This window comes from Tursiops truncatus, chromosome 1 (assembly GCF_011762595.2).
Source record: "Tursiops truncatus isolate mTurTru1 chromosome 1, mTurTru1.mat.Y, whole genome shotgun sequence".
Lineage (NCBI taxonomy): Eukaryota > Metazoa > Chordata > Mammalia > Artiodactyla > Delphinidae > Tursiops > Tursiops truncatus.
In genome coordinates, this window is record NC_047034.1 from 21,331,275 (window position 1) to 21,357,182 (window position 25,908).

At 43.3% G+C, this 25,908-nt stretch overlaps 1 protein-coding gene across 8 annotated transcripts in view; it reads right to left on the reverse strand.

Annotated features, from left to right (window-relative positions):
* Positions 1 to 25,908, reverse strand: part of TP53BP2 (tumor protein p53 binding protein 2) — a 215,884-nt gene that overhangs the window by 22,530 nt on the left and 167,446 nt on the right. For 3 of the 8 annotated variants that reach the window (XM_073800698.1, XM_073800697.1, XM_033851083.2), the window contains 4 exons: positions 21,765 to 21,912; positions 16,070 to 16,183; positions 11,771 to 11,853; positions 1,244 to 1,345 (listed from right to left, as the gene is read on the reverse strand). In XM_073800698.1, coding sequence (XP_073656799.1) covers positions 1,244 to 1,345; positions 11,771 to 11,853; positions 16,070 to 16,183; positions 21,765 to 21,912 — 447 coding nt within the window. Of the gene's footprint in view, positions 1 to 1,243; positions 1,346 to 3,464; positions 3,582 to 11,770; positions 11,854 to 16,069; positions 16,184 to 16,682; positions 16,769 to 21,764; positions 21,913 to 25,908 lie in introns of those variants that run through there. The other 5 variants (XM_033851090.2, XM_033851095.2, XM_033851092.2 and 2 more) reach the window with 5 other exon arrangements.

Consider the following 25,908-nt stretch of genomic DNA (forward strand, 5'->3'; position numbering starts at 1 on the left):
TTATAATCAAGGGTAAACTTCACAGATTAATACGGCTAAAACATACAAATAACACAGAAATAGTTTCAAAATAAGACCCTGAGGGTAGAGAGTTATTCTGTTAACAATCAACCTTTTTCTTTGAATTCATGTCCTTGCAACTCAAGGAATGCTGCGTCAGCATCACATGGGACCTTGTTAGAAATGCAAAATGTCAGACTCCAACCCACACCTACTGAATCAAAATATGCATTTTTAACAAGATCCCTAGGTGATCTGTATTCGTATTAAAGTTTGAGAAGCAATGATACACATGATTTTGAAAAAGCTGGTGTCTGGCATCAGACGGAGAAAGGATGCATCGGAACCCTAGGAAGTATTCCAGGGAAGGCCATCGCGCATGTTGAGAACCACCTTGAAGAATCCCTGGCCATCACTTCAAAGCCCTGCTGGGGACCTTGCTACTCAAACCTTCAAGTTGTTCACCCCAAGTGAACTTACAGTCCCTCAAAGACTGGTCGGCGGCAGAGACTGGGTATTTAGACCAGGGGCTGGCAGACCTGCAGGCGAAATCCAGCTTGCTATCCGTGTTGTGAGTAAAGTCTTCTCGGCACACTGCCATACCCGTTCGTCTATGGCTGCTTTCCTGCTACAACTGCAGAGCTGAGACAGCACAGCTTGCAAAGCCTAAAATATCTCAGCCCTTTACAAAGTCCGACAACATCTGGCTCAGACTAGAAGCCCATGGCTGGCAGAAGCAGCAGCAGGGAGACTGGTTTAGATAGCAGTGGAGAGGCTTCCCATGTTTTCTTTGTCCAAGGACAGGATGAGAATTAGGTGGTGGGTGAAGAATGTCCCCAGATAAAGGTAGGCAGCCTGTTACCAGTGCCAAGCAGCAGCTGGGGACAGGTTTGCATGAGCAACAAGCGCCTCTTGCTGTAGTAATGATTCAGGAGGAGGTCAGCCCAGAGCTGTGCCTACAAGCAAAGCCGAAAGGTTCTTTCCGCTGGTCCTGTTTTACTGATACTCAACATAGCGTGGTTAACTCTGATCAGAATGGGGGTCGGGAAGATCAGGAACAGCTGGGTGATTTAAGGTTTCTACAAAATGCTGCAGTGAAGAGAAGGAAGCAGGTACCTTTCGGGTTGATGGTATCAACACGTATCTAGGAGGTAACTGGTTTACTAGTGAGGATGGAACGTAAATGGCTTTACACACACATGAACAGGAGTGGCCCGTTAGGTCTTTGAAAACAAGGTATTACCTTAGTGGCCAGCATTTGTTGCTGGGCCTCAATCTGTTGCTGCTGGCGAGATGCCATTTCCTGAAGTTCAGCAAGTGTCAGGTCCATCCTAGGACTATTAACCTACCAAAAAAAAAAAATGCAAACAATCCAACTTAGTACAAAATGATCACAGAGACTCCTCACCCAAAGGCCCATTATAAGCATCACCTGAACCAATCAGGACAAAATTATTTAGCCATTTTTCTTCCATAATATTAAAGAAACCATTAACTTTTATATTAATACCCCACATTGACTTATTAACATATAAACCATACTAACATACAGACCAACACTCTTCTAAGCTGTAAATTTAAATTAACTAGTTTCAATAGTCAGTAACACAGATGGAACAACTTGGAATTACCTCGTTCTATAGTTAATTTAAATTAGGAAGGCAGTGTTTGACCATATTAAACGTGATACTGGGACACTGGCAGCAAACCTAGAATACAGTCATCAAAACACCCTTTAAAACTATGACACTAGAATTTTACAAATTCAAGATACATTGGGTCATCAGGGACAAAGCAAGATGTCCACTCTCTAAACATCCGTTGGACATGGTCCTAAGAGGTTTAACCCGTGCCACAGAACACAAAAGTAGAAATAAACTGTGTCCAGATTGAAAACGAAAACGTTTCTTGGATGGGGCTAATGGCGGACTGTGGGAGGGCTCACGCCAAGGAGTACTCCCCCGAACTTTTGTTGCCAGTGTCCTTGTCCCTGTGGTGAGCCACAGCCGCCCTCAGACTCTGCAGGAGACCCTCCAACGCTAGCAGAAAAAGAAGAAAAGAAGAAAAGTAGAAAAAGGAGATAATGAAGGAACAGCCATTATTCAGTCATTTTTCTGCAGCTTTACCTGAAAGGAGAATTGCGTCTATGTGATTCATTACAAGATACCAACAGCATCAGATACATCAGAAATACATCTACATGTGCAACAACTCCTACAGAACACCTACTGAATGCTGGCAGAAGACCTCAGAACTCCCCAAAGGCAAGAAAGTCCCCACGTACCTGGGTAGAGAAAAAGAAAATATAATAAACAGAGACAAAAGGATAGGGACGGGACCTGCACCAGTGGGAAGGAGCTGTGAAGGAGGAAAGGTTTCCACACACTAGAAGCCCCTTCGCAGGCGGAGACTGCGGGTGGTGAAGGGGGAAGCTTTGGAGCCGCAGAGGAGAGCACAGCAACTGGGGTGCGGAGGGCAAAGCGGGGAGATTCCCACACAGAGGATCAGGGCCTACAGGCACTCAGCAGCCCGAGAGGCTTTTCTGCTCACCCCTCGGAGCGGGTGGGGCTGGGAGCTGAGGCTCAGGCTTCCGGCCTGAAGGGGTTAGTGCACCACGGCTAGCTGGGAGGGAGTCTGGACCTGCCGAAGAGGCAAGAGACTTGTTCTTCCCTCTTTGTTTCCTGGTGCGCGAGAAGAGGGGATTAAGAGCGCTACTTAAAGGAGCTCCTGAGACGGGCATGAGCCGCGGCTAACAGCGCGGACCCCAGAGACGGGCATGAGACGCTAAAGGCTGCTGCTGCCGCCACCAAGAAGCCTGTGTGCGAGCACAGGTCACTCTCCACACCCCCCTTCCGGGGTGACTGTGCAGCCCGCCACTGCCAGGGTCCCGGGATCCAGGGACAACTTTCCCGGGAGAACGAACGGCGTGCCTCAGGCTGGTGCAACGTCACGCTGGCCTCTGCCGCCGCAGGCTCGCCCCGCACTCCGTGCCCCTCCCTCCCCTTGGCCTGAGTGAGCCGGAGCCCCGGAATCAGCAGCTCCTTTAACCTCGTCCTGTCTGAGCGAAGAACACACGCCCACCGGCGACCTACACGCAGAGGAGGGGCCAAATCCAAAGCTGAGCCCCGGGAGCTGTGCGAACAAAGAAGAGAAAGGGAAATCTCTCCCAGCAGCCTCAGAAGCAGCGGATTAAAGCTCCACAATCAACTTGATGTACCCTGCATCTGTGGAATACCTGAATAGACAACGAATCATCCCAAATTAAGGAGGTGGACTTTGAGAGCAAGATTTATTATTTTTCCCCTTTTCCTCTTTTTGTGAGTGTGTATGTGTATGCTTCTGTGTGAGATTTTGTCTATATAGCTCTGCTTTCACCATTTGTCCTAGAATTCTATCCGTCCGTTTTTTGTTTTAATTTTTCTTAATAATTATTATTTTATTTTAATAACTTTATTTTATTTTACCTTACTTTATTTTCTTTTAGCTTCTTTCTTTCTTTCTTTCTACTTTTTCTCCCTTTTATTCTGAGCCGTGTGGATGAAAGGCTCTAGGTGCTGCAGCCAGGAGTCAGTGCTGTGCCTCTGAGGTGGGAGAGCCAACTTCAGAACACTGGTCCACAAGAGACCTGCCAGCTCCACATAATATCAAACGGCAAAAATCTCCCTGAGATCTCCATCTCAACACCAGCACCCAGCTTCACTCAACGACCGGCAAGCTACAGTGCTGGACATCCTATGCCAGACAACTAGCAAGACAGGAACACAACCTCACCCATTAGCAGAGAGGCTGCCTAAAATCATAATAAGTCCACAGACACCCCAAAACACACCACCAGACGTGGACCTGCCCACCAGAAAGACAAGATCCAACCTCATCCACCAGAACACAGGCACTAGTCCCCTCCACCAGGAAGCCTACACAACCCACTGAACCAACCTTAGCCACTGGGGACAGACACCAGAAACAATGGGAACTACGAAACCTGCAGCCTGCAAAAAGGAGACCCCAAACACAGTAAAATAAGCAAAATGAGAAGACAGAAAACCCACAGCAGATGACGGAGCAAGATAAAAACCCACTAGACCTAACAAATGAAGAGGAAATAGGCAGTCTACCTGAAAAAGAATTCAGAATAATGATAGTAAAGATGATCCAAAATCTTGGAAATAGAATAGAGAAAATGCAAGAAACATTTCACAAGGACCTAGAAGAACTAAAGATGAAACAAGCAACGATGAACAACACATAAAAATACTCTAGATGGGATCAGTAGCAGAATAGTTGAGGCAGAAGAACGGATAAGTGACCTGGAAGATAAAATAGTGGAAATAACTACTGCAGAGCAGAATAAAGAAACAAGAATGAAAAGAACTGAGGACGGTCTCAGAGACCTCTGGGACAACATTAAACGCATCAACATTCGAATTATAGGGGTTCCAGAAGAAGAAGAGAAAAAGAAAGGGACTGAGAAAATATTTGAAGAGATTATAGTTGAAAACTTCCCTAATATGGGAAAGGAAATAGTTAATCAAGTCCAGGAAGCACAGAGAGTTCCATACAGGATAAATCCAAGGAGAAACATGCCAAGACACATATTAACCAAACTATCACACATTAAACACAAAGAAAAGATATTAAAAGCAGCAAGGGAAAAACAACAAAAAACACACAAGGGAATCCCCATAAGGTTAACAGCTGATCTTTCAGCAGAAACTCCACAAGCCAGAAGGGACTGGCAGGACATATTTAAAGTGATGAAGGAGGAAAATCTGCAACCAAGATTACTCTACCCAGCAAGGATCTCATTCAGATTTGATGGAGAAATTAAAACCTTACAGAGAAGCAAAAGCTGAGAGAGTTCAGCACCACCAAACCAGCTTTACAACAAATGCTAAAGGAACTTCTCTAGGCAACAAACACAAGAGAAGGAAAAGACCTATAATAACAAACCCAAAACAATTAAGAAAATGGGAATAGGAACATACATATCGATAATTACCTTAAATGTAAATGGATTAAATGCTCCCACCAAAAACACAGACTGGCTGAATGGATACAAAAACAAGACCCATATATATGCTGTCTACAAGAGACCCACTTCAGACCTAGAGACACATACAGACTGAAAGTGAGGGGATGGAAAAAGATATTCCATGCAAATGGAAACCAAAAGAAAGCTGGAGTAGCAATCCTCATATCAGACAAAACAGACTTTAAAATAAAGACTGTTAGAAGAGACAAAGAAGGACACTACATAATGATCAAGGGATCGATCCAAGAAGAAGATATAACAATTGTAAATATTTATGCACCCAACATAGGAGCACCTCAATACATAAGGCAAATACTAACAGCCATAAAAGGGGAAATCGACAGTAACACAATCATAGTAGGGGACTTTAACACCACACTTTCACCAATGGACAGATCATCCAAAATGAAAATAAATAAGGAAACACAAGCTTTAAATGATACATTAAACAAGATGGGCTTAATTGATATTTATAGGACATTCCATCCAAAAACAACAGAATACACATTTTTCTCAAGTGCTCATGGAACATTCTCCAGGATAGATCATATCTTGGGTCACAAATCAAGCCTTGGTAAATTTAAGAAAATTGAAATCGTATCAAGTATCTTTTCCGACCACAACGCTATGAGACTAGATATCAATTACAGGAAAAGATCTGTAAAAAATACAAACACATGGAGGCTAAACAATACACTACTTAATAACAAAGTGATCACTGAAGAAATCAAAGAGGAAATCAAAAAATACCTAGAAACAAATGACAATGGACACACGACGACCCAAAACCTATGGGATGCAGCAAAATGAGTTCTAAGAGGGAATTTTATAGCAATACAATCCTACCTTAAGAAACAGGAAACATCTCGAATAAACAACGTAACCTTGAACCTAAAGCAATTAGAGGAAGAAGAACAAAAAAACCCCAAAGTTAGCAGAAGGAAAGAAATCATAAAGATCACATCAGAAATAAATGAAGGAAATGATAGCAAAGATCAATAAAACTAAAAGCTGGATCTTTGAGAAGATAAACAAAACTGATAAATCATTAGCCAGACTCATCAAGAAAAAAAGGGAGAAGACTCAAATCAATAGAATTAGAAATGAAAAAGGAGAAGTAACAACTGACAATGCAGAAACACAAAGGATGATGAGAGATGACTACAAACAACTCTATGCCAATAAAATGGACAACCTGGAAGAAATGGACAAGTTCTTGGAAATGCACAACCTGCCAAGACTGAATCAGGAAGAAATAGAAAATATGAACAGACCAATCACAAGCACTGAAATTGAAACTGTGATTAAAAATCTTCCAACAAACAAAAGCCCAGGACCAGATGGCTTCACAGGCGAATTCTATCACACATTTACAGAAGAGATAACACCTATCCTTCTCAAACTCATCCAAAATATAGCAGAGGGAGGAACACTCCCAAAGTCATTCCACGAGGCCACCATCACCTTGATACCAAAACCAGACAAGGATGTCACAAAGAAAACTACAGGCCAATATCACTGATGAACAAAGATGCAAAAATCCTCAACAAAATACTAGCAAACAGGATCCAACAACACATTAAATGGATCATACACCATGATCAAGCAGGGTTTATTCCAGGAATGCAAGGATTCTTCAATACACGCAAATCAGTCAATGTGATACACCATATTAACAAATTGAAGGAGAAAAAGCATATGATCATCTCAATAGATGCAGAGAAAGCTTCTGACAAAATTCAACACCCATTTATGATAAAAACCCTGCAGAAAGTAGGCATAGAGGGAACTTTCCTCAACATAATAAAGGGCATACATGACAAACCCAGAGCCAACATCATCCTCAACGGTGAAAAACTGAAACCATTTCCACTAAGATCAGGAACAAGACAAGGTTGACCACTCTCACCACTCTTATTCAACATAGTTTTGGAAGTTTTAGCCACAGCAATCAGAGAAGAAAAGGAAATAAAATAATACAAATAGGAAAAGAAGAAGTAAAGCTGTCACTGTTTGCAGATGACATGATACTATACATAGAGAATCCTAAAGATGCTACCAGAAAACTACTAGAGCTAATCAATGAATTTGGTAAAGTAGCAGGATACAAAATTAATGCACAGAAATCTCTGGCATTCCTATACACTAATGAAAAATCTGAAAGTGAAATCAAGAAAACACTCCCATTTACCATTGCAACAAAAAGAATAAAATACCTAGGAATAAACCTACCTAAGGAGACAAAAGACCTGTATGCAGAAAATTTTAAGACACTGATGAAAGAAATTAAAGATGATACAAATAGATGGACAGATATACCATGTTTTTGGATTGGAAGAATCAACATTGTTAAAATGACTCTACTACCCAAAGCAATCTACAGATTCAATGCAATCCCTATCAAACTACCACTAGCATTTTTCACAGAACTAGAACAAAAAATTCCACAATTTGTATGGAAACACAAAAGACCCCGAATAGACAAAGCAATCTTGAGAATGAAAAACGGAGCTGGAAGAATCAGGCTCCCTGACTTCACACTATACTACAAAGCTACAGTAATCAAGACAGTATGGTACTGGCACAAAAACAGAAAGATAGATCAATGGAACAGGATAGAAAGCCCAGAGATAAACCCACGCACATATGGTCACCTTATCTTTGATAAAGGAGGCAGGAATGTACAGTGGAGAAAGGACAGCCTCCTCAATAAGTGGTGCTGGGAAAACTGGACAGGTACATGTGAAAGTATGAGATTAGATCACTCCCTAACACCATACACAAAAATTAGCTCAAAATGGATTAAAGACCTAAATGTAAGGCCAGAAACTATCAAACTCTTAGAGGAAAACATAGGCAGAACACTCTGTGACATAAATCACAGCAAGATCCTTTTTGACCCACCTCCTAGAGAAATGGAAATAAAAACAAAAATAAACAAATGGGACCTAATGAAACTTCAAAGCTTTTGCACAGCAAGGTCATAAACAAGACAAAAAGACAACCCTCAGAATGGGAGAAAATATTTGCAAATGAAGCAACTGACAATGGATTAATCTCCAAAATTTACAAGCAGCTCATGCAGCTCAATAACAGAAAAACAAACAACCCAATCCAAAAATGGGCAGAAGACCTAAATAGACATTCCTCCAAAGAAGATATACAGACTGCCAACAAACACATGAAAGAATGCTCAACGTCATTAATCATTAGAGAAATGCAAATCAAAAGTACAATGAGATATCATCTCACGCCGGTCAGAATGGCCATCATCAAAAAATCTAGAAACAATAAATGCTGGAGAGGGTGTGGAGAAAAGGGAACACTCTTGCACTGCTGGTGGGAATGTGAATTGGTACAGCCACTATGGAGAACAGTATGGAGGTTCCTTAAAAAACTACAAATAGAACTACCATATGACCCAGCAATCCCAATACTGGGCATATACCCTGAGAAAACCATAATTCAAAAAGAGTCATGTACCAAAATTGCAGCTCTATTTACAATAGCCAGGAGATGGAAACAACCTAAGTGTTCATCATCAGATGAATGGATAAAGAAGATGTGGCACATATATTCAATGGAATATTACTCAGCCATAAAAAGAAACGACATTGAGGTATTTGTTATGAGGTGGATGGACCTAGAGTCCGTCATACAGAGTGAAGTAAGTCAGAAAGAGAAAGACAAATACCGTATGCTAACACATATATATGGAATTTAAGAAAAAAAAAGTCATGAAGATCCTAGGGGTAAGACAGGAAAAAAGATACAGACCTACTAGACAATGGACTTGAGGATATGGGGAGGGGGAAGGGTAAGCTGGGACAAAGTGAGAGAGTGGCATGGCCATATATACACTACCAAACGTCAGGTAGATAGCTAGTGGGAAGCAGCCGCATAGCACAGGGAGATCAGCTCTGTGCTTTGTGACCGCCTGGAGGGGTGGGCTAGGGAGGGTGGGAGGGAGGGAGACACAAGAGGGAGGAGATATGGGAACATATGTATAACTGATTCACTTTGTTATAAAGCAGAAACTAACACACCATTGTAAAGCAATTATACTCCAATAAAGATGTAAAAAAAAAAAAGTTTCTTTTGTCTTTACACAAAGACAACACAATCATCTATGAAGAAAATCCTATGGAATCTACAAAAAAGCTACCAGAATAATTTATTTAGCAAGAATGCAGGATAAAACATCAATATGCCAAAATCAATTATATTTCTATATATTAGCAACAACCAGAAACTGAAGAAAGTATTTTTAATACCATTAACAATAGCATAAAAAACATGAAGCACTTAGGAATAAAGTTAACAGAAGATGTGCCAGATCTGCCCACTGAAAACTTCAAAACCTGGCTGAGAGAGAGAAGACTTAAATAAAGGGCGAAGTGGAGCTCATGAACCGAAAAGCTCAATACTGTCAAGACGGCAGTTCTTCCCAAACTGACTTACAGAGTCAACGGAATCCCAACCAAAATCCCAGCAGGCTTTTTTTGTATAAACTGACAACCAAATTCTAAAATTCCATATGGAAGTGCAAAGGACATACAATAGCCAAAGCTTTGTAAAGAATGCAGTTGAAAACATACACTACCTGACTTCAAGACTTACCATGTTTCAGTAACCAACACAGTGTGTTACTGACATCATGATAGATAAACAGATCAATTGTGCAGGACAGAGAGTACAAAAATAGACCCGCACATATATGGGGTAATTGATTTTAGAAAAAAAGGCAATTGAGTGGAGAAAGTTTAGTGTTTTCAACAAATGCTGCTTGTACAACTGCTATCCATATACGAAAAACAAAATGAACTTTAACTCTCACACCATATGCAAATGTTACTGCAAAATGGATCATAAACTTAGATGTAAAATCTAAAACTACAAAACTTCTAAACCGATCAATTATACTGTATTAAAATTAAGAACAAGTCATAGACTGGGAAAAATATTTGCAAATCATCTATGTAACAAAAAACTTGGATCCAGAATATATAAAGAAGCCTTAAACTCAGTAATAAGAAAGTAAACAACCCAATAAAGAAACAATTAAGCAAAAGAGGTGAACAAATACTTCACCAAAGACAATACACAAATGGCAAATAAGCACATGATAGATGCCCAACATCATTAGCCATTAGAGAAATACAAATTAAAACCACAATGTAATACCACTACACACCTATTAGACAGCCAAAATGAAAAGGAATGACCATACCAAACGTTGGCAAGGATGTGGAAAAACTAGAACTCTCTGGTGGGGAATGTAAAATAAAACAATCACTTTGGAAAACACTCTGGCAGCTTTTTAAAAGTTAACATACAACACACCACTGTAAAGCAATTATACTCCAATAAAGATGTTAAAAAAAAAAAAAAAGTTAACATACATCTACCAAATGACCCAACCATTCCACTCCTAAGTATTCACCCAAGAGAAATAAAAGTATATGTCCATACAAAGATGTGTACCCAAATATTCATTGTAGCTTGATACGGAGTAACTGGAAACAACCCAAATGTCCATCAACAGATGAATGGATAAGGAGTGGTGTAACCAGACAATGAAGTATCTCTCAGCAATAAAAAGGAATCAACTATTGATACACACAGCAAAATGGATTAATCTCAAAATAATTATCCTGAGTAAATTCAGACAAAAAGAGTACATACTGGATGGCTCCATTTATCCTAGATTCTAGAAAATATAACTAATTTGTAGTAACAGAAAGGAGACTTGCTAGCAGTTCCCTGAGGATGGGGAGGGAGGCAAGAAGGAAAGGATTACAGAAGGACGTAAGGAAACTTTTTTTTGGGGGGGGAGGGGGTGATGGATATGTTCATTAACTTGATTATGGTAATGGCTTCACAGGTGTACACATATGTCAAAACTTATCAAATTGTATACCTGAAATATGTGCAGTTTATTATATGACAATTATACTTCTATCAAGATGTTTTTTAACAACCCAGTGATGGGACTTCCCTGGTAGTCCAGCGGTTAAGACTCTGCATTTCCAGTGCAGGGGGCATGGGTTCGATCCTTGGTCGGGAAACTACGATCCCGCATGCTGCGTGGCCGAAAAAACAAATAAAAAATAAAAAAACCCAGTGATAGGGAAAGATACATTGTGTCAAGATGCACTGAAATCCTGTTAATGGTTGAGACCATTTCTGTTATCGTCATATCAACCTTTCTTCACTGTAAGATAAATATGAGATCAGAGAAGAGAAACAGGAAGAATTTTGGGGGGAAAAACAAAGAATATGGGGAAAGGCAGAGTAGAAGCAAATGTAGGTTGGAGAGAGGTAATTTAGCTAATCCTTAACAGTATTAAAAAGTCTAAGCTCTGAAAAGAAAATGTCTACAAGGAATCCCAAGGATACCTGCTAAAATTCACATGCAGTAGCAAGAGTAGTAATATATCACTAATCGCTAAAAACGAGGGCAACAAATAAAATCACCAAAAAAAGACACTTCCTCCAACCTGCTCAACATCTGTTTTGTTCTGAATTTAGGGTACATTCAGCATTTGAATTATTTCGACAGCCACGTGGAGATCATTAAAATTAACCGTTTTGAAGAAATAAATTTAAAATAGGCCTTTTAAAAAGGGCCATCCTTAAAAACCCACTGAAAAAAAAGGAACAGTGAATGAGATTTAAAGGTTAAAAAAGCAGTATCACTGTGGTCCATACATGGCATGGGTAACAATGATCACTTACGCCATTCTCCTTTCTTCGATGTTCACCTGGAACTTTTACACCATTTCTTTTTAAACTTGGATCCTGAGACCTTGGTCCGCTCACTAGGCACAAAATTCAGAAAGCAGGCATTAACACTAGAGTTGACAGATATTTTAAGTCCCAGTTCATTTCTCAGTTCCCTGGTGGCGCAGTGGTTGGGAGTCCGCCTACCGATGCAGGGGACACGGGTTCGTGCCCCGGTCCGGGAAGATCCCACATGCCGCGGAGCGGCTGGGCCCGTGAGCCATGGCCGCTGAGCTTGCGCGTCCGGAGCCTGTGCTCCGCAACGGGAGAGGCCACAACAGTGAGAGGCCCGCGTACCGCAAAAAAAAAAAAAAAAAAAAAAAGCTCTCTGATATTTTAAGTTGAAAATATACTTAAAATGCTTTCTAGTAGCAATGAAGTTAAGGTCTCGTAATTCAGCCTGTTCTGGAAAACCTTACTTGGAACGGTGAATAAATAGCATTACAGGGCTTCCCTGGTGGCGCAGTGGTTAAGAGTCCGCCTGCCGATGCGGGGGACATAGGTTCGTGCCCCGGTCCGGGAAGATCCCACGTGCCGCGGAGCGGCTGGACCGTGAGCCATGGCCGCTGAGCCTGCGCGTCTGGAGCCTGTGCTCCGCAACGGGAGAGGCCACAGCAGTGAGAGGCCCGCGTACCGCAAAAAAAAAAAAAAAAAAAAAAAAAAAGAAATAGCACTAGAAAATGTCACATGCTAACCATTCCCATGCGTCAGATACCACAGGAGGCGAAGTTAAGAAAATACATGTACTTCTGATTACGGGTCATTCACACCGTTTGCTTAAGTGGCTCCTCCCAGTTCTCTATTTAGCTACTCAGCAGTGAAATTGGGAATAGTTTCATTGAAAGAAATAAAAGTGAAAATTACATCAACCCATCCCTGTACTCGTTAAAGAGTTTGTACCTTACACGGGAAGGAAGCAAATGAAAACAGAACAAGTGGCATTTCGAACATTTGGTCATTTTGCGATAATTCCGAAGTATTATCAAGTATTTCCCCATTTATTTAAGTAAAAAATTTTCCATTTTCTTAGCTTGGGAAAGTACTAATTGGAAAACACTGTGCATTCTGCTTTTTTGGCTAAAAAGAATTTTTCAAGCCCGAATATATGGGTCTTTCAGTACCACTTAAAGCATCATGAGGGGAAAATAGTCTTAAACTGATAAATTATAAGAAACAATATCAAAGAGAATTTCTTAAATATGTGAAATTAAGCTTAGACCTGTACTTCCCAGAAGTTAGAAAATTTATTATCTCCCAAGAGGTTTTAGATTAAAATTTCTTTTGAATCAAATCTCTATTGTACCTGCCTGGAAGCTTAGCACAAATTTCCAGTAAATAAGTATGTCTATCCTCAGGGCCACGTACCACACTTACATCTAACTCCAATGCGTTAGCTTTACTTTTTTTTTTTTTTTTTTTTTTGCGGTACGCGGGCCTCTCACTGTTGTGGCCTCTCCCATCGCGGAGCACAGGCTCCGGACGCGCAGGCTCAGCGGCCATGGCTCAGGTGCCCAGCCACTCCGCGGCACGTGGGATCTTCCTGGATCGGGGCACAAACCGGTGTCCCCTGCATCGGCAGGCGGACTCTCAACCACTGCGCCACCAGGGAAGCCCTACTTTTAAATACTGTTCAATTCTCTGACAAAACAGCTCAGGTAACCTGTGACAATATTTCCGTAGAAGAAAAAAAGAAATCTATCACTTAGGAATAACTGCTTTCTTTGCTGCCTCAAAGAAAGAGCACTCCGCCAGTTTCTCCTTGGCATGTTCAGTTACATAATCAGAGTAAAAAGCAAGAGTTTTAAAATTAATGTCATATACATTCTGGGTCACAGGTCCTAGTTAAACTGGAAAAAGAATACAGTAACAGTCTCCTAATCTGTAATCTAGAAGTCTACACCACAAAGGCTGACACTGAACAGCAATCCTGTTTTATCCCAGTTTAGACACTATGTGGCACTGGTGTTTTGCAACAATGTGAAAACAGCGTCTTTATCTTCAGATTATATTTCTCACATTACAGACACACTGAAACTGCGTACTGCACTATTGAGAGGCTGTTTAATAATTTACCCGGTACGACAGAGAAAGATATTTGAACTAGTAGATCAACGGGGAAAATTCATCTAATTTACTAAAAGAAGATGTATGCAGTAATGTAAACAAAGAACAAAATAAAAATAAGATGCAGATGCCAACTTAAAACCACAAAAAAGAAGGCTGCTTTAGGGAAAAAAAAAAAATGCATGCTTATTTAAAATAAAATTACAGACACCAGAGACACTGAAAGGCCTGCGAGCCAGCCTGGCTGAAGTGACTCAGGTTCCACTCCTGCCTCTGCCTCTAGGGACGTGGCCTCTGACAAGTCATTTAACCCCTGAGTATCAGCCTTTCTCATCTGTAGAGTAAGAGGCCAGACTAAGTCAATTCTGGGGTCCCCCACGGTCTGAATGTCTAATTGCTGGGTACCATGTGGACATTTGTACTAAAGGAATAAAACTGAGATTCTGTGACATCTAATAATTAACCTCTGTTACCGACATTCTTACTCCCAAGAATTACACATATACTGAAGTCACAAACCTTCCATTTTAAAAGTTCCAACATTTTTAGAAACACCTAGTAATCATGCTCCGGCCAGTGGTTTCCCACTGAGAACAAAGTTTCCCCACAGATCTCAGACCTGAAACTGCCTTTTCTCCCATGTCCTATGAGATCTCCAGGGTCACAGGGATAGCTGTGTCCCGATGTCTAGGGCTGCTTTCAGCCCACTATTTCTCCACCTTCACGTATTACCTTCTACCCTCTCCTCACTGTCATCTATAAACTCTGGTCACAACCCTCAGTCACCGCAGATGTGACCACCTGACCCCCCTGTTCTCCCCACTCCAAGTCCTGCCTTCATGCTGGATGACCTTACCACCCAAAAGCTCACCTCTAGGATCCGTGGCCTCCTACCTCCTCTCTAATTCAGGATCATTTCATGGTCCGGTGCAGGACCACGTCACCTAGAGGTGCTCTACCCCTGAAATCTTAAATTCAGACTCTCTACTTTTTGACCATAATTTCCTCTCACTGCACCTGTGCATGAATCTGAGACGTGCAGTTCCTTAGCACTGGTCTGCTCTTGCCCTGCAGCCCCCCTGCCTTCACTTCGCCCCCACCCAGCTTAGACGTCATCTCACCAACATCCTCGTCTTCCCTGTCCCACTGACTCCACTGAACTGGTCTGGTCAAACCCCAACCTTGGGTCAATCCAACCATCTCCTCTTACAACCCTCTGGGCTACAGAGCATCACTGGGGAAAAAATCACCCATGGTCTCCTGGTCTCTAGTCTCAACTGGCCTCCAGGGTGACCCTGGTCCCCCAGCAGCACTCTCTCCTGTTCTCCACCATGGCTCCAAACATCACTTTCACACGGCTGTGCCTCCTATCTCAGAGAAAACAAATGATCTCAGATGAGAAGACCCTCCCACTGCTCCCACAGGGAGCACACATTTACCTGCATCTGCAAAGTTTCCCTTCCACCCAGTTAAAATGGAAGAGAGAATAAAGACGCAGACTTAGAGAATGGACTTGAAGACACAGCAGGGGCGGGGGGCAGGGAAGGGGAAGCTGGGATGAAGTGAGAGACTAGCATGGACATATATACACTACCAAATGTAAAATAGAGGGCTAGTGGGAAGCAGCTGCATAGCACAGGGAGATCAGTTCGGTGCTCTGTGACCACCTAGAGGGGTGGGATAGGGAGACTGGGAGGGAGACGCAAGAGGGAGGAGATATGGGGATATATGTATATGTATAGCTGATTCGCTTTGTTATAAAGCAGAAACTAACACACCATTGCAGAGCAATTATACTCCAATAAAGATGTTAAAAATAAATTTTAAAAATAATAAATAAATAAATAATGGAAGAGAGATCCTTCCCCCGCCACCTCCCACTGGCTGACTTGCCCATTGAGCATTCCTCCTCCTTGTATTTCAACCCGCTGCTCTACTGACTCTTTCCTTCCCACCCACATTAAAAACTGTCGCCAAATTTTTCCCATCTTCCAAGAAAACAGAACAAACCGAACCACACCCCTTTCTCCCCACCCCCCAGTCAGGGCTTAGAGGAGCTGTCTATCCTCGCTGTTCCCACTTCCTTACCTCTCACTTACCCCCCAAATTACCTGGCTCCTGATCACGTGCTACACCCGAGCATGAAATAAAACTTCAGATCTTTGTTATGACTGATAGGATGCTACCTACCAATGTCCCTGCCAGGGGGGCGTTCATGGCGAAGGAAGAACCGAACTTCACTCCTCTGACTTCCAAACCGTTGCAGGACATCAAACATTCGCTCATTATCGGCAACTGGACGTTCTAAAAGAAACGAATAAATGAGGTACAAATCATGTTATCTGCAGGTAAAAAGAAAGACGAACATATCATTTACTGTCTATCCTTCATGCAAATTATGCATTATGAATGCAGAAGTTACTTAGCATCTTACATCTTTTTTTTTTTTTTTTTTTTAGAAAATGAAGCATCACCAGCTTTCCACCCATATGATCAGGGTCAAGCGTGGGTGGAGTACTGGGGGGAGGACTGGATCCAGGCCGCGAGCAGGAGCTCAGGAGTCTAATTCAGCGGCCCCTCACTAGCCACAGGCAGGCTGGGAAGCTCTGCGGGTTCCAAAGCTCCTGTCATCTATTCCATAGGACAGTCTCTGAGGTCCCTTCTAACTCTAATGGCTCTATGATTCTCTAAGTATACACATGAAACATTAAAAAACAGCTTTCTAAATAGTGTAGTCTTACTGTCTATTGTTTTTTTAATTACAATTTTATAAACTACGTTAAAAAAAAAATCAGACACTTGCATTTCCAAACAAAAGCCTCTTTACTGCCCTGAAAATATGCTTCTTTGGCCCTTCTTCCGATGAGACTGCCAGTTGTCAGAACTTTTCTAGAGACAAAAAGAAGGGCATAGATAAATACCCTAATAAATGGGAACTTTAGCAGAAACCAGATATCTTAAGCTCCCCTCAAAAAATCTTCCAATCTTGAGGGCTTCCCTGGTGGCGCAGTGGTTAGGAACCCGCCTGCCAATGCAGGGGACACGGGTTCAAGCCCTGGTCCAGGAAGATCCCACATGTCACGGAGCAACTAAGCCCGTGCACCACAATTGCTGAGCCTGCGCCCTGGAGCCCGCGAGCCACAACTACTGAGCCCACGTGTCACAACTACTGAAGCCCGTGCACCTACAGCCTGTGCTCCACAACAACAGAAGCCACCGCAATGAGAAGCCCGTGCACCGCAACGAACAGTAGCCCCCTCTTGCCGCAAGTAGAGAAAGCCTGCGTGCAGCAATGAAGACCCAACACAGCCAAAAAAAAAAAAAAAAAAATCTTCCAATCTTAAGGGATCTGGATATAAAAACCAAATATACTGTCTGAGGATGTAACTGTTTAAAACGAAAGAACTCCGGTAACATCGATATAATTTTTAATATAAGAAAGTTGAAACAGCCTAAGAAAACTCAATGCACTTGTCAGTAATCAAAGACACTATCTGAGTACCTTAAATAAACAACACGGGCAGAGAATGGGGCAGCCAAGGGTTCAGCAGCCAATTCTGTGAACTAAGCCCTGAACTTAATCTGCTCGGTTGCAACGAAGTACAGCTCTGGTTCTTGACATACTGAGTTGACACAGATACCCCTCTCTCCTCTAAACTGGGGAAATTCTAACTAAGACCACCCCACAAAAGGAAACACCCATAGCTGAGTAGACACCCTCCCAAAAGAAACTCTCAGCAGACCCTCCACCTCCTCACAAAAAAACCAAACACACACACACACACACACACACACACACACACACACACACACACACACACACACTTTATTTCAAAAGAAGTGAAATCCCCAGGTTCCATAAGCAAAGAGGGAATTCAAAGGAAGGGAAGTAACTTCCAGTCCACGCTGGGTTGGACCGTCTTACAAGGTCTAGGAGCTAAGGTCCTGATGGCCTATGACGACAAAAAATCAGGCTTAGGCCAGCAAACGCTGAAATACACTTCAAAGGGTCTCAAAGCCGCCTATTCACCCCATGCTCTGACCACACCAATCCCCTTGTCCTGGCATCCGTGCCTATGTGACTTGGAACAAGCCATTCCTAGCATTGAGAACTGTCCCCATCACTCTTTTCTCCTTCTGCAGGTGGAGCACATCCATCTATTCCTGCAGTCATCGCACTGTATGATAAATGTCTGCTGATTCCTGCTTTTACTTGAAGGCAGGACACTTTCATCTCTCTACTCCTCACAATCAAGCACAGTTCCTAGTACATTATAGGAATCCAAGAAACGTTCTCTTAGCAAACAAATGAGCGGGGAGTAAGGAAATGGAGATGGCAAATAAAAGCTACATATTTTGAAAGACTGTCAGTTAAAGGAAATGGGAAACTTGAGAAGCTAACAAAGTGGAAGCAACAAATTTATTATTTTTATTTTTTAAATTTTACTTATTCATTTATTTATTTTTGGCTGCACGCGGGCTTTCTCTAGTTGTGGCGAGCAGGGGCTACTCTTCATTGCGGTGTGCGGGCTTCTCATTGCGGTGGCTTCTCTTGTTGCGGAGCACAGGCTCTAGGCGCGCAGGCTTCAGTAGTTGTGGCACACGGGCTCAGTAGTTGTGGCTGTAGAGCGCCAGCTCAGTAGTTGTGGTGCACGGGCTTAGCTGCTCCATGGCATGTGGGATCTTCCCGGACCAGGGCTCAAACCCGTGTTCCCTGGACTGGCAGGCGGATTCTTAACCACCGTGCCACTAGGGAAGTCCAAATGTACTATTTTTAAAATGGGGCACCTTGAACAATTTACAGCAAAAAAGGAGGAGTTGAAAACATAACAGCTATTACTTGCTGAGAGCTAACATTAAGTGCTATGCTAACAGGGGCTATGCTAAACCCCCTTCAAATGTCAGCTCCTGGGATCCTCACACAATCCTATGCAATAGATTCAATTATTATCCCAATTATGCAGGGAAAACACTTGAGGACTACTGAAATTAAGTACCTTGTCTGAAGTTATAAAGCTAGTAAATGAAAGAGACAAGATTTTGATACCTAAGACCTTGATCTTAATCACACCATACAAACAACCCTCAAATTATGAATTCACTGTAAGCAATCAGAAGCCCCAAAGAATTTTTCATGGAACATTTCAAGGTAATTCTAAAACATATCTGAAAAAGAAAATACACAAGAATACTACAGGATAACAATGAAATAAGCACTTGCCTTACAATACCAAACCTTTTATAAAACTATAGTAATTAAAACTATTTGGTCCTATCATAAAACTAGAAGAAAACAATAAAAGTAACTGACTATAAAGCTTATAGAAACATAACTTCATATACGATATAACAAGAATTCAAAGTGACATTTCACATCAGTAAGGAAAAAGACAGCTGTTCAATAAGACACTTAAAAAAAAATTCGCGGGGGACTTCCCTGGTGGTGCAGTGGATAAGACTCTGCACTCCCAATGCAGGGGGTCTGGGTTCAATCCCTGGTCAGAGAACTAGATCCCACATGCATGCCGCAATTAAGAATTCACATGGCACAACTAAGGAGCTGGCAAGCCACAACTAAGGAGCCCACGTGCTGCAACCAAGGAGCCTGCCTGCCGCAACTAAGACAGGCACAACCAAATAAATAAATAAATAATTTTAAAAAAAATTCACGGGATTTCCCTGGTGGCGCAGTGGTTAAGAATCCGCCTGCCAATGCAGGGGACACGGGTTCGAGCCCTGGTCCGGGAAGATCTCACATGTCATGGAGCAACTGTGCGCCACAACTAAGCCTGCGCTATAGAGCCTGCGAGCCACAACTACTGAGCCTGTGTGCCACAACTACTGAAGCCCACGTGCCTAGAGCCCATGCTCCACAAGAGAAACCACCGCAATGAGAAGTCTGCGCACCGCAATGAAGAGTAGCCCCTGCTCACCGCAACTAGAGAAAGCCTGAGCGCAGCAACGAAGACCCAATGCAGCCATAAATAAATAAATAAATGAATTCATTAAAATAAATAAAAGAATTCCATCAATAATCAAAAACAAGGAGACCATGCCAGGCTCCCAGAAAAAAAAAAGTTTCAACTCAGAGAGTGAGCCTTGGCAAAGTGAAAGAACACTTCTTGCTCTAAGAAAATCAGCCAGAAGGGTAGGCACACATGCAGAGAAACCTGAGGTAAGTACAGAGGAAGGAAACCGAGGAAGCTCACAATGCGTGGTTTCAATCACCTTGGGAAAGTAATTTGCAGAATGCAAGGAGGCCACCAGAGCAACGAGAAGCTCATTTATTCATTCAGTAAATATTTATCGAGCACTCCCTCTGAGCTGGGGTGCAGCAAGGAACAAGACAAGCAGGTCTCTGCTCTTAGGGAGTTTACATTCTTGTGCGTGTGTGTGAGGCTACGGGGATTAAAGAGGCAATAAACTAATAAACACACACAAAACACCGGACACACCTCACGCAGAGGATCAAATCAGGATGGAGCTGTAAAACAGAGAAGCTCATGCCTGCTTTAGTAGGAAGCTCGGGAGAAGCACCTCCGAGGAGGCAATGTTTTAGCTGCAATCCAAATGACCAGAGGGAACCGGCAATGACAAAATCCGGAGGGAGAGCAATAGAGGCAGAGCGAACAGCTGCCGCCACTGGCTCTAAGGCGGGAAAGAGCATTGTTTATCCAGGAATATAAAATAGCTGCAGGAGGCAGGCAAGGAGGAAAATGGTTCCAGATGACATCAAAGACCTCACAATCTCAGATCAAGACTTTGGATTTTATTCTAAGTAGAAGAGAAAGTCATCAAAGGGTTTAAACAGGAAAGTCGAACTATCAGATTTTTTTTTTTTTTTTTTTTTTGCGGTACGCAGGCCTCTCACTGTTGTGGCCTCTCCCGTTGCAGAGCACAGGCTCTGGACGCACAGGCTCAGCGGCCATGGCTCACGGGCCCAGCCGCTCCGCGGCATGTGGGATCTTCCCGGACCGGGACACGAACCCATGTCCCCTGCATCGGCAGGCGTACTCTCAACCACCGCGCCACCAGGGAAGCCCGAACTATCAGATTTTTATTTAAAAAGGATCACTTGGTTTTCTTTATGGGACTGGTCTAATCTAGCTCCTATGTGAAGTAAGCAATTCAGGGAGAGTGTAGAAGACCTTCCTGAACACACAGCGGTAGGGACGTCAACGGAAGATGAGTAAGAGGACTGGCCTGGGAAGCAGCGGACGCTCAGCTGGAGTCACATACCATGAACGGTGTGAATGCAATGAACACAGTGGGAAACTCGTGCTGGGACACTGCAGCCCCAGGGGAGAAAAAGGAAACAGTGGGAGCTCATCCAGGCTGTACAGAAACAAAGCAGAAATCACGAAAACTTATTCCCGCATCTACAAACTCCTAAGGGGCCAAAAAGAAACCAGGCTGTCCCATTTCAGGGCTCCAAAGAACTAAGTAAGGGGGTTGATGTCAAGGCTTAAAATAATGCCTATGTCTCCTGCCACCACAGTAACTCAACACCGAAGAGCTTTCCCGAAAAACCTACAGAACCTCAGAGAGGGCAAAACAATCAGGACATCTCAAATTCCTAAGAAGTGCAGCTTAAGCGTACAAGAAACACTTGTGAGCGCTATACATTTTACCATAACACCCCAGAAGCTTCCACCCTGAGTATCAGCTGCCTATCTTTTGACCTTTTATACTGGAGTGTCTACGGTGTCTTGCAGAAAAAGAAAACAGCAAAGAGACTTTGTAGGTCGCCACAGAACTGGACTGAGAATACTAGCTCTGATGGACACCCTATCCCGCAGTTTCTCCACGGATAAACGCGTGCGGCACACAGCGCCTCGTCTAAAACCGATGACAATGAAAGACGGCACGACCGAAGCACGCATACCGGAGCCGCACCACACTTCAGCCAGGTGGCAATCGCTCTCGCCAGGTTCTTTGCAAAGATCCACCACGTCTCTGCAGATGGTTTCCGGAGTAACTGGGACTTCCGTGAAGTGCTGCTCGTTGTTGCTGAGGTACACGGTAAGAAACATCTGGAAACAAAAGGAGAAACACAACAGTTATCAGTACTGTCTACACTGGTGCTGGTCACTTTTTACTCACCTCGGATTCCTTTCCCCAGATGGTCTCAGTTGAAGTGCAAATGCACAACAGGACCGTCTGGCTGTTCCCTGGCCTGAGGAAGGGAGGGACCTGGAGCTCGGCCAATGGACACCGGCCCCCCTCTCCTGGCAGTGCCTGCAGAGCCCTTGGGGATCCCCGGAGCACAGGCAAATCAGTGCATACAAAAGGTCGTATTAAATTTTCTTCTGGGAATTCCCTGGCAGTCAAGTGGTTAAGACTACCTGCTTCCAATGCAGGGGACATGGGTTCAATGCCTGGTCAGGGATCCCACACGCCCTGTGGTACGGCCAAAAAAAAGTCTTCCTCTGACATTTTATTCATGTTATTTGTTTCCCAAATACTTATGTAGTTCTTAGTATGATGTGCCAGACCCATACTACAAATAGATCTTCTTATCAATCCTGTGAAGATGATCAGGGGATGATGATCTCACACACACACACACACACACACACACACACACACACACACTTATGCAAAGCCTCTTTTGGGAAGGATACACAAGAACAAAACATGTGTTGCTTCTGAGGGTGAGGATGTCTTTTTTTATAAAAAGAAAAGATGCAGGGCTTCCCTGGTGGCGCAGTGGTTGAGAGTCCACCTGCCGATGCAGGGGTCACGGGCTTGTGCTCCGGTCCAGGAAGATCCCACATGCCACAGAGCAGCTGGGCCTGTGAGCCACGGCCGCTGAGCCTGTGCCTCCGGAGCCTGTGCTTCGCAACGGGAGAGGCCACAACAGTGAGAGGCCCACGTACCGCAAAAATAAATAAATAAATAAAAAAGAAAAGATGCAGTATCTACTTTTACTGGGAGAAAGACTGCTATTGAGTTTTATTTATTTATTTATTTATTGTGGGGTCTTCGTTGCTGCGCGCAGGCTTTCACTAGTTGCAGTGAGCAGGGGCTACTCTTTGTTGCGGTGCACGGGCTTCTCATTGTCGTGGCTTCTCTTGTTGTGGAGCACAGGCTCTAGGCGCGCGGGCTTCAGTAGTTGTGGCACGTGGGCTCAGTAGTTGTGCCTTGCAGGCTCTAGAGCTCAGGCTCAGTAGTTGTGGCGCACGGGCTTAGTTGCTCCACGGCATGTGCGATCTTCCCGGGCCAGGGCTCAAACCCGTGTCCCCTGCATTAGCAGGCGGATTGTTAACCAGTGTGCCACCAGGGAAGCCCAATACTGCATCTTAAAGACACTGCAACTAAAGAATTCAAGTTTAAAAAAAAAAAAATAAAAATGCATGACAATTAAAAAAAGGAATACAAGTTTTCATACCTATTAAATAACCAAAAATAACCCAAACAAAAAAACTGTTGTTAACTCCCAGTACTGAAGAAACTGAGTGAATCAACAAACAAATTGATGGCGGCAATGCAAGTCAGCACACTCCCATGCTCACTCATTCAGTGAGGACCTATGCCGGGAAGATTAGTGTGTATCAGGATAAAACAAAACAATAAACAAACAAAAACACCAGACAACTTGAAAGCGTAATCCCACTGTGAGAATTTATCCTGTGAAAATAACTCCAATCAAAGAGAATACAAAGCCTGGGAAACGTGAATTTGATGGGCCATTATACATTCTGTAAAAATAATTAATGAGACTATGCCAAACACTGGGGGAAATTGGGGTTTTAAGGCTCTAACAAAGCAGAATGAGTAGGATCTGCACTGTGATCACACTGACACAAGGACATCATACAACAGCTGTAGCACCTGCCAACAGTCAGCCACACAGCTTCCCATCCAGCTTAAACCTCGCTGCCCATTACCCCCGAGGTGAGACAGATGCACTAGGCTCTTCTTTTTTTTTTTTGCGGGGGGGGGGGTGGTGGGGTAAGGGGGGAAGGAGGGGGAAGGCAGTGCCTCATGGAAACTATGACGGAAACTGGCTAAAACAGCAGACTGGGTGCCTCAAGGATCCGGTCCAAGTAAGGGGAGAAGACGACATGCGTAAGAGAAGACGGCCCACTGGGTCAGCAGGCTCAGCCCCCGGAGGCTTCCCACCTCCTCCCTGCACTAAAACCATGAGTTCTTAAAGTAAGCCAAGTCTCCACTTCCTGCAACCAAAACTCTTTAACTCACATAAACATGTGCAGCATAGAAAGTAACCCCCAAAACTAGAAAACATGAGAAGCGTACCCATTACAGCTAGAGGGTAACCCAGAAAAAAAAGAGTTTAAGTGGATAATGTTGAAACAGTAAAATATATAAAATCAAAACTAGAATTTGCCAGGATGAGCTCAGAAGCTTTCAGGCTGTTATCAGGTTCTTCACATTCTGATCAACTGTGCTACATAAAGATAGATACACAGTTCTAGGCCTCAACTTAGTCAACACTTTCAAACTGTTCCACAGAATGAACACAGGTTTCCACCCTGCTGCTGCTCTAGATACATATACAGTGCATTTAACGAGAGAGATAAATAATTTACACTTTAGTACTAAACTGTACTCCTCCTCAATGTTCCCTACCCACACCAATACTTTCTTTGAAGTTCAACACTTCAAACACAGTAACTGTTTTCTTCGTAAATATGAGACCTAGAGGCATTTATTAAATTACAGAAATATTTAATATACAGTATATATACGAAACATACTGTATCAACAAATAAAAGGCTATTACATAAGACAACAGCACCTTATTCAAACGATCCTCCCACTAAGGACCAAAAAAAAAAAAAATCTGGATGAATATGTTTAAATTTAAGAGCATTAAAAGCTAATGAGGGGGGACTTCCCTGGTGGCGCAGTGATTAAGAATCCGCCTGCCAATGCAGGGGACACGGGTGCGAGCCCTGGTCTGGGAAGATCCCACATGCCACGGAGCAACTAAGCCCGTGCGCCACAACTACTGAGCCTCCGCTCTAGAGCCCGCAAGCCACAACTACTGACCCCACGTGCCACAACTACTGAAGCCCGTGTGCCTAGAGCCCGTGCTCCGCAATGAGAAGCCCGCTCACCGCAATGAAGAGTAGGCCCCGCTCGCAGCAACCAGAGAAAAGCCCGTGCACAGCAACGAAGACCCAATGCAACCAAAAATAAATTAATTAATTAAAATTTTTTTTTAAAAAAAAGCTTATGGAGAGGCTTTACCTGGGTTCAGTCTCCAGGCTGCGTCCTTGGGCAGCTTCGAGCTCGGGGGAAGGCAGGTGGAGCGCACATTCCAAGGACAGGAAAGTGAGTGCACGGCCTCCAAGCCGGGGTCCAGCTTGCAGGTCAAACCTGTGGTCACGCCTTCTTAATGACCTTCCCCAACAGATGTTCTTCCCTGTGTGCCAGCACGGCCTGCCCTCTCATCTCCCCAGGTCTTTATACTCCAACACTGCCTTCCCAGAGAGGCCTTCCCTGGCCATCCTGCCTAAAATCCCACCACCGTGCTCACACGTGCGCACACACGTGCGCCTCCACTGTCTCTCCTTGGCACAGTGACCATCATACCAAATATTATATTTATTTCACTTGCTTTTAATATCTGTCTTCCCTGCTAGAACATAAGCTCCACGAAGTCCAGGGCTTTTTCTGTTCCATACAATATCCTCGGCCCCTTGATCTGTGCCCGGTCTGTGACAAGCACACAATAAGTATGTGTTTGTGAAGGAATACGTCCAGTAGCTGTTACTGCACTTGACAGATTCACCTCTGATTTATTTTCAGAGTAAGTGTTCCCTCGGGTATTGACAGATGGTAGAGCAGATAGTATACAGCACAGCTACACGCACTGACAGAAATTAGCTTCCTCTCCTCATTTCTTCAAGCTTACATCATGCTACGTCCTCCTACTTCTGTTTCAACATTCTTTTCATTCATGAAAGATATATAGGCCATCTATTTTTGTTTTTTTTCTTTTTGCCACACCGCCCAGCTTGTGGGATTTTAGTTCCCCAACCAGGGATCAAACATGGGGC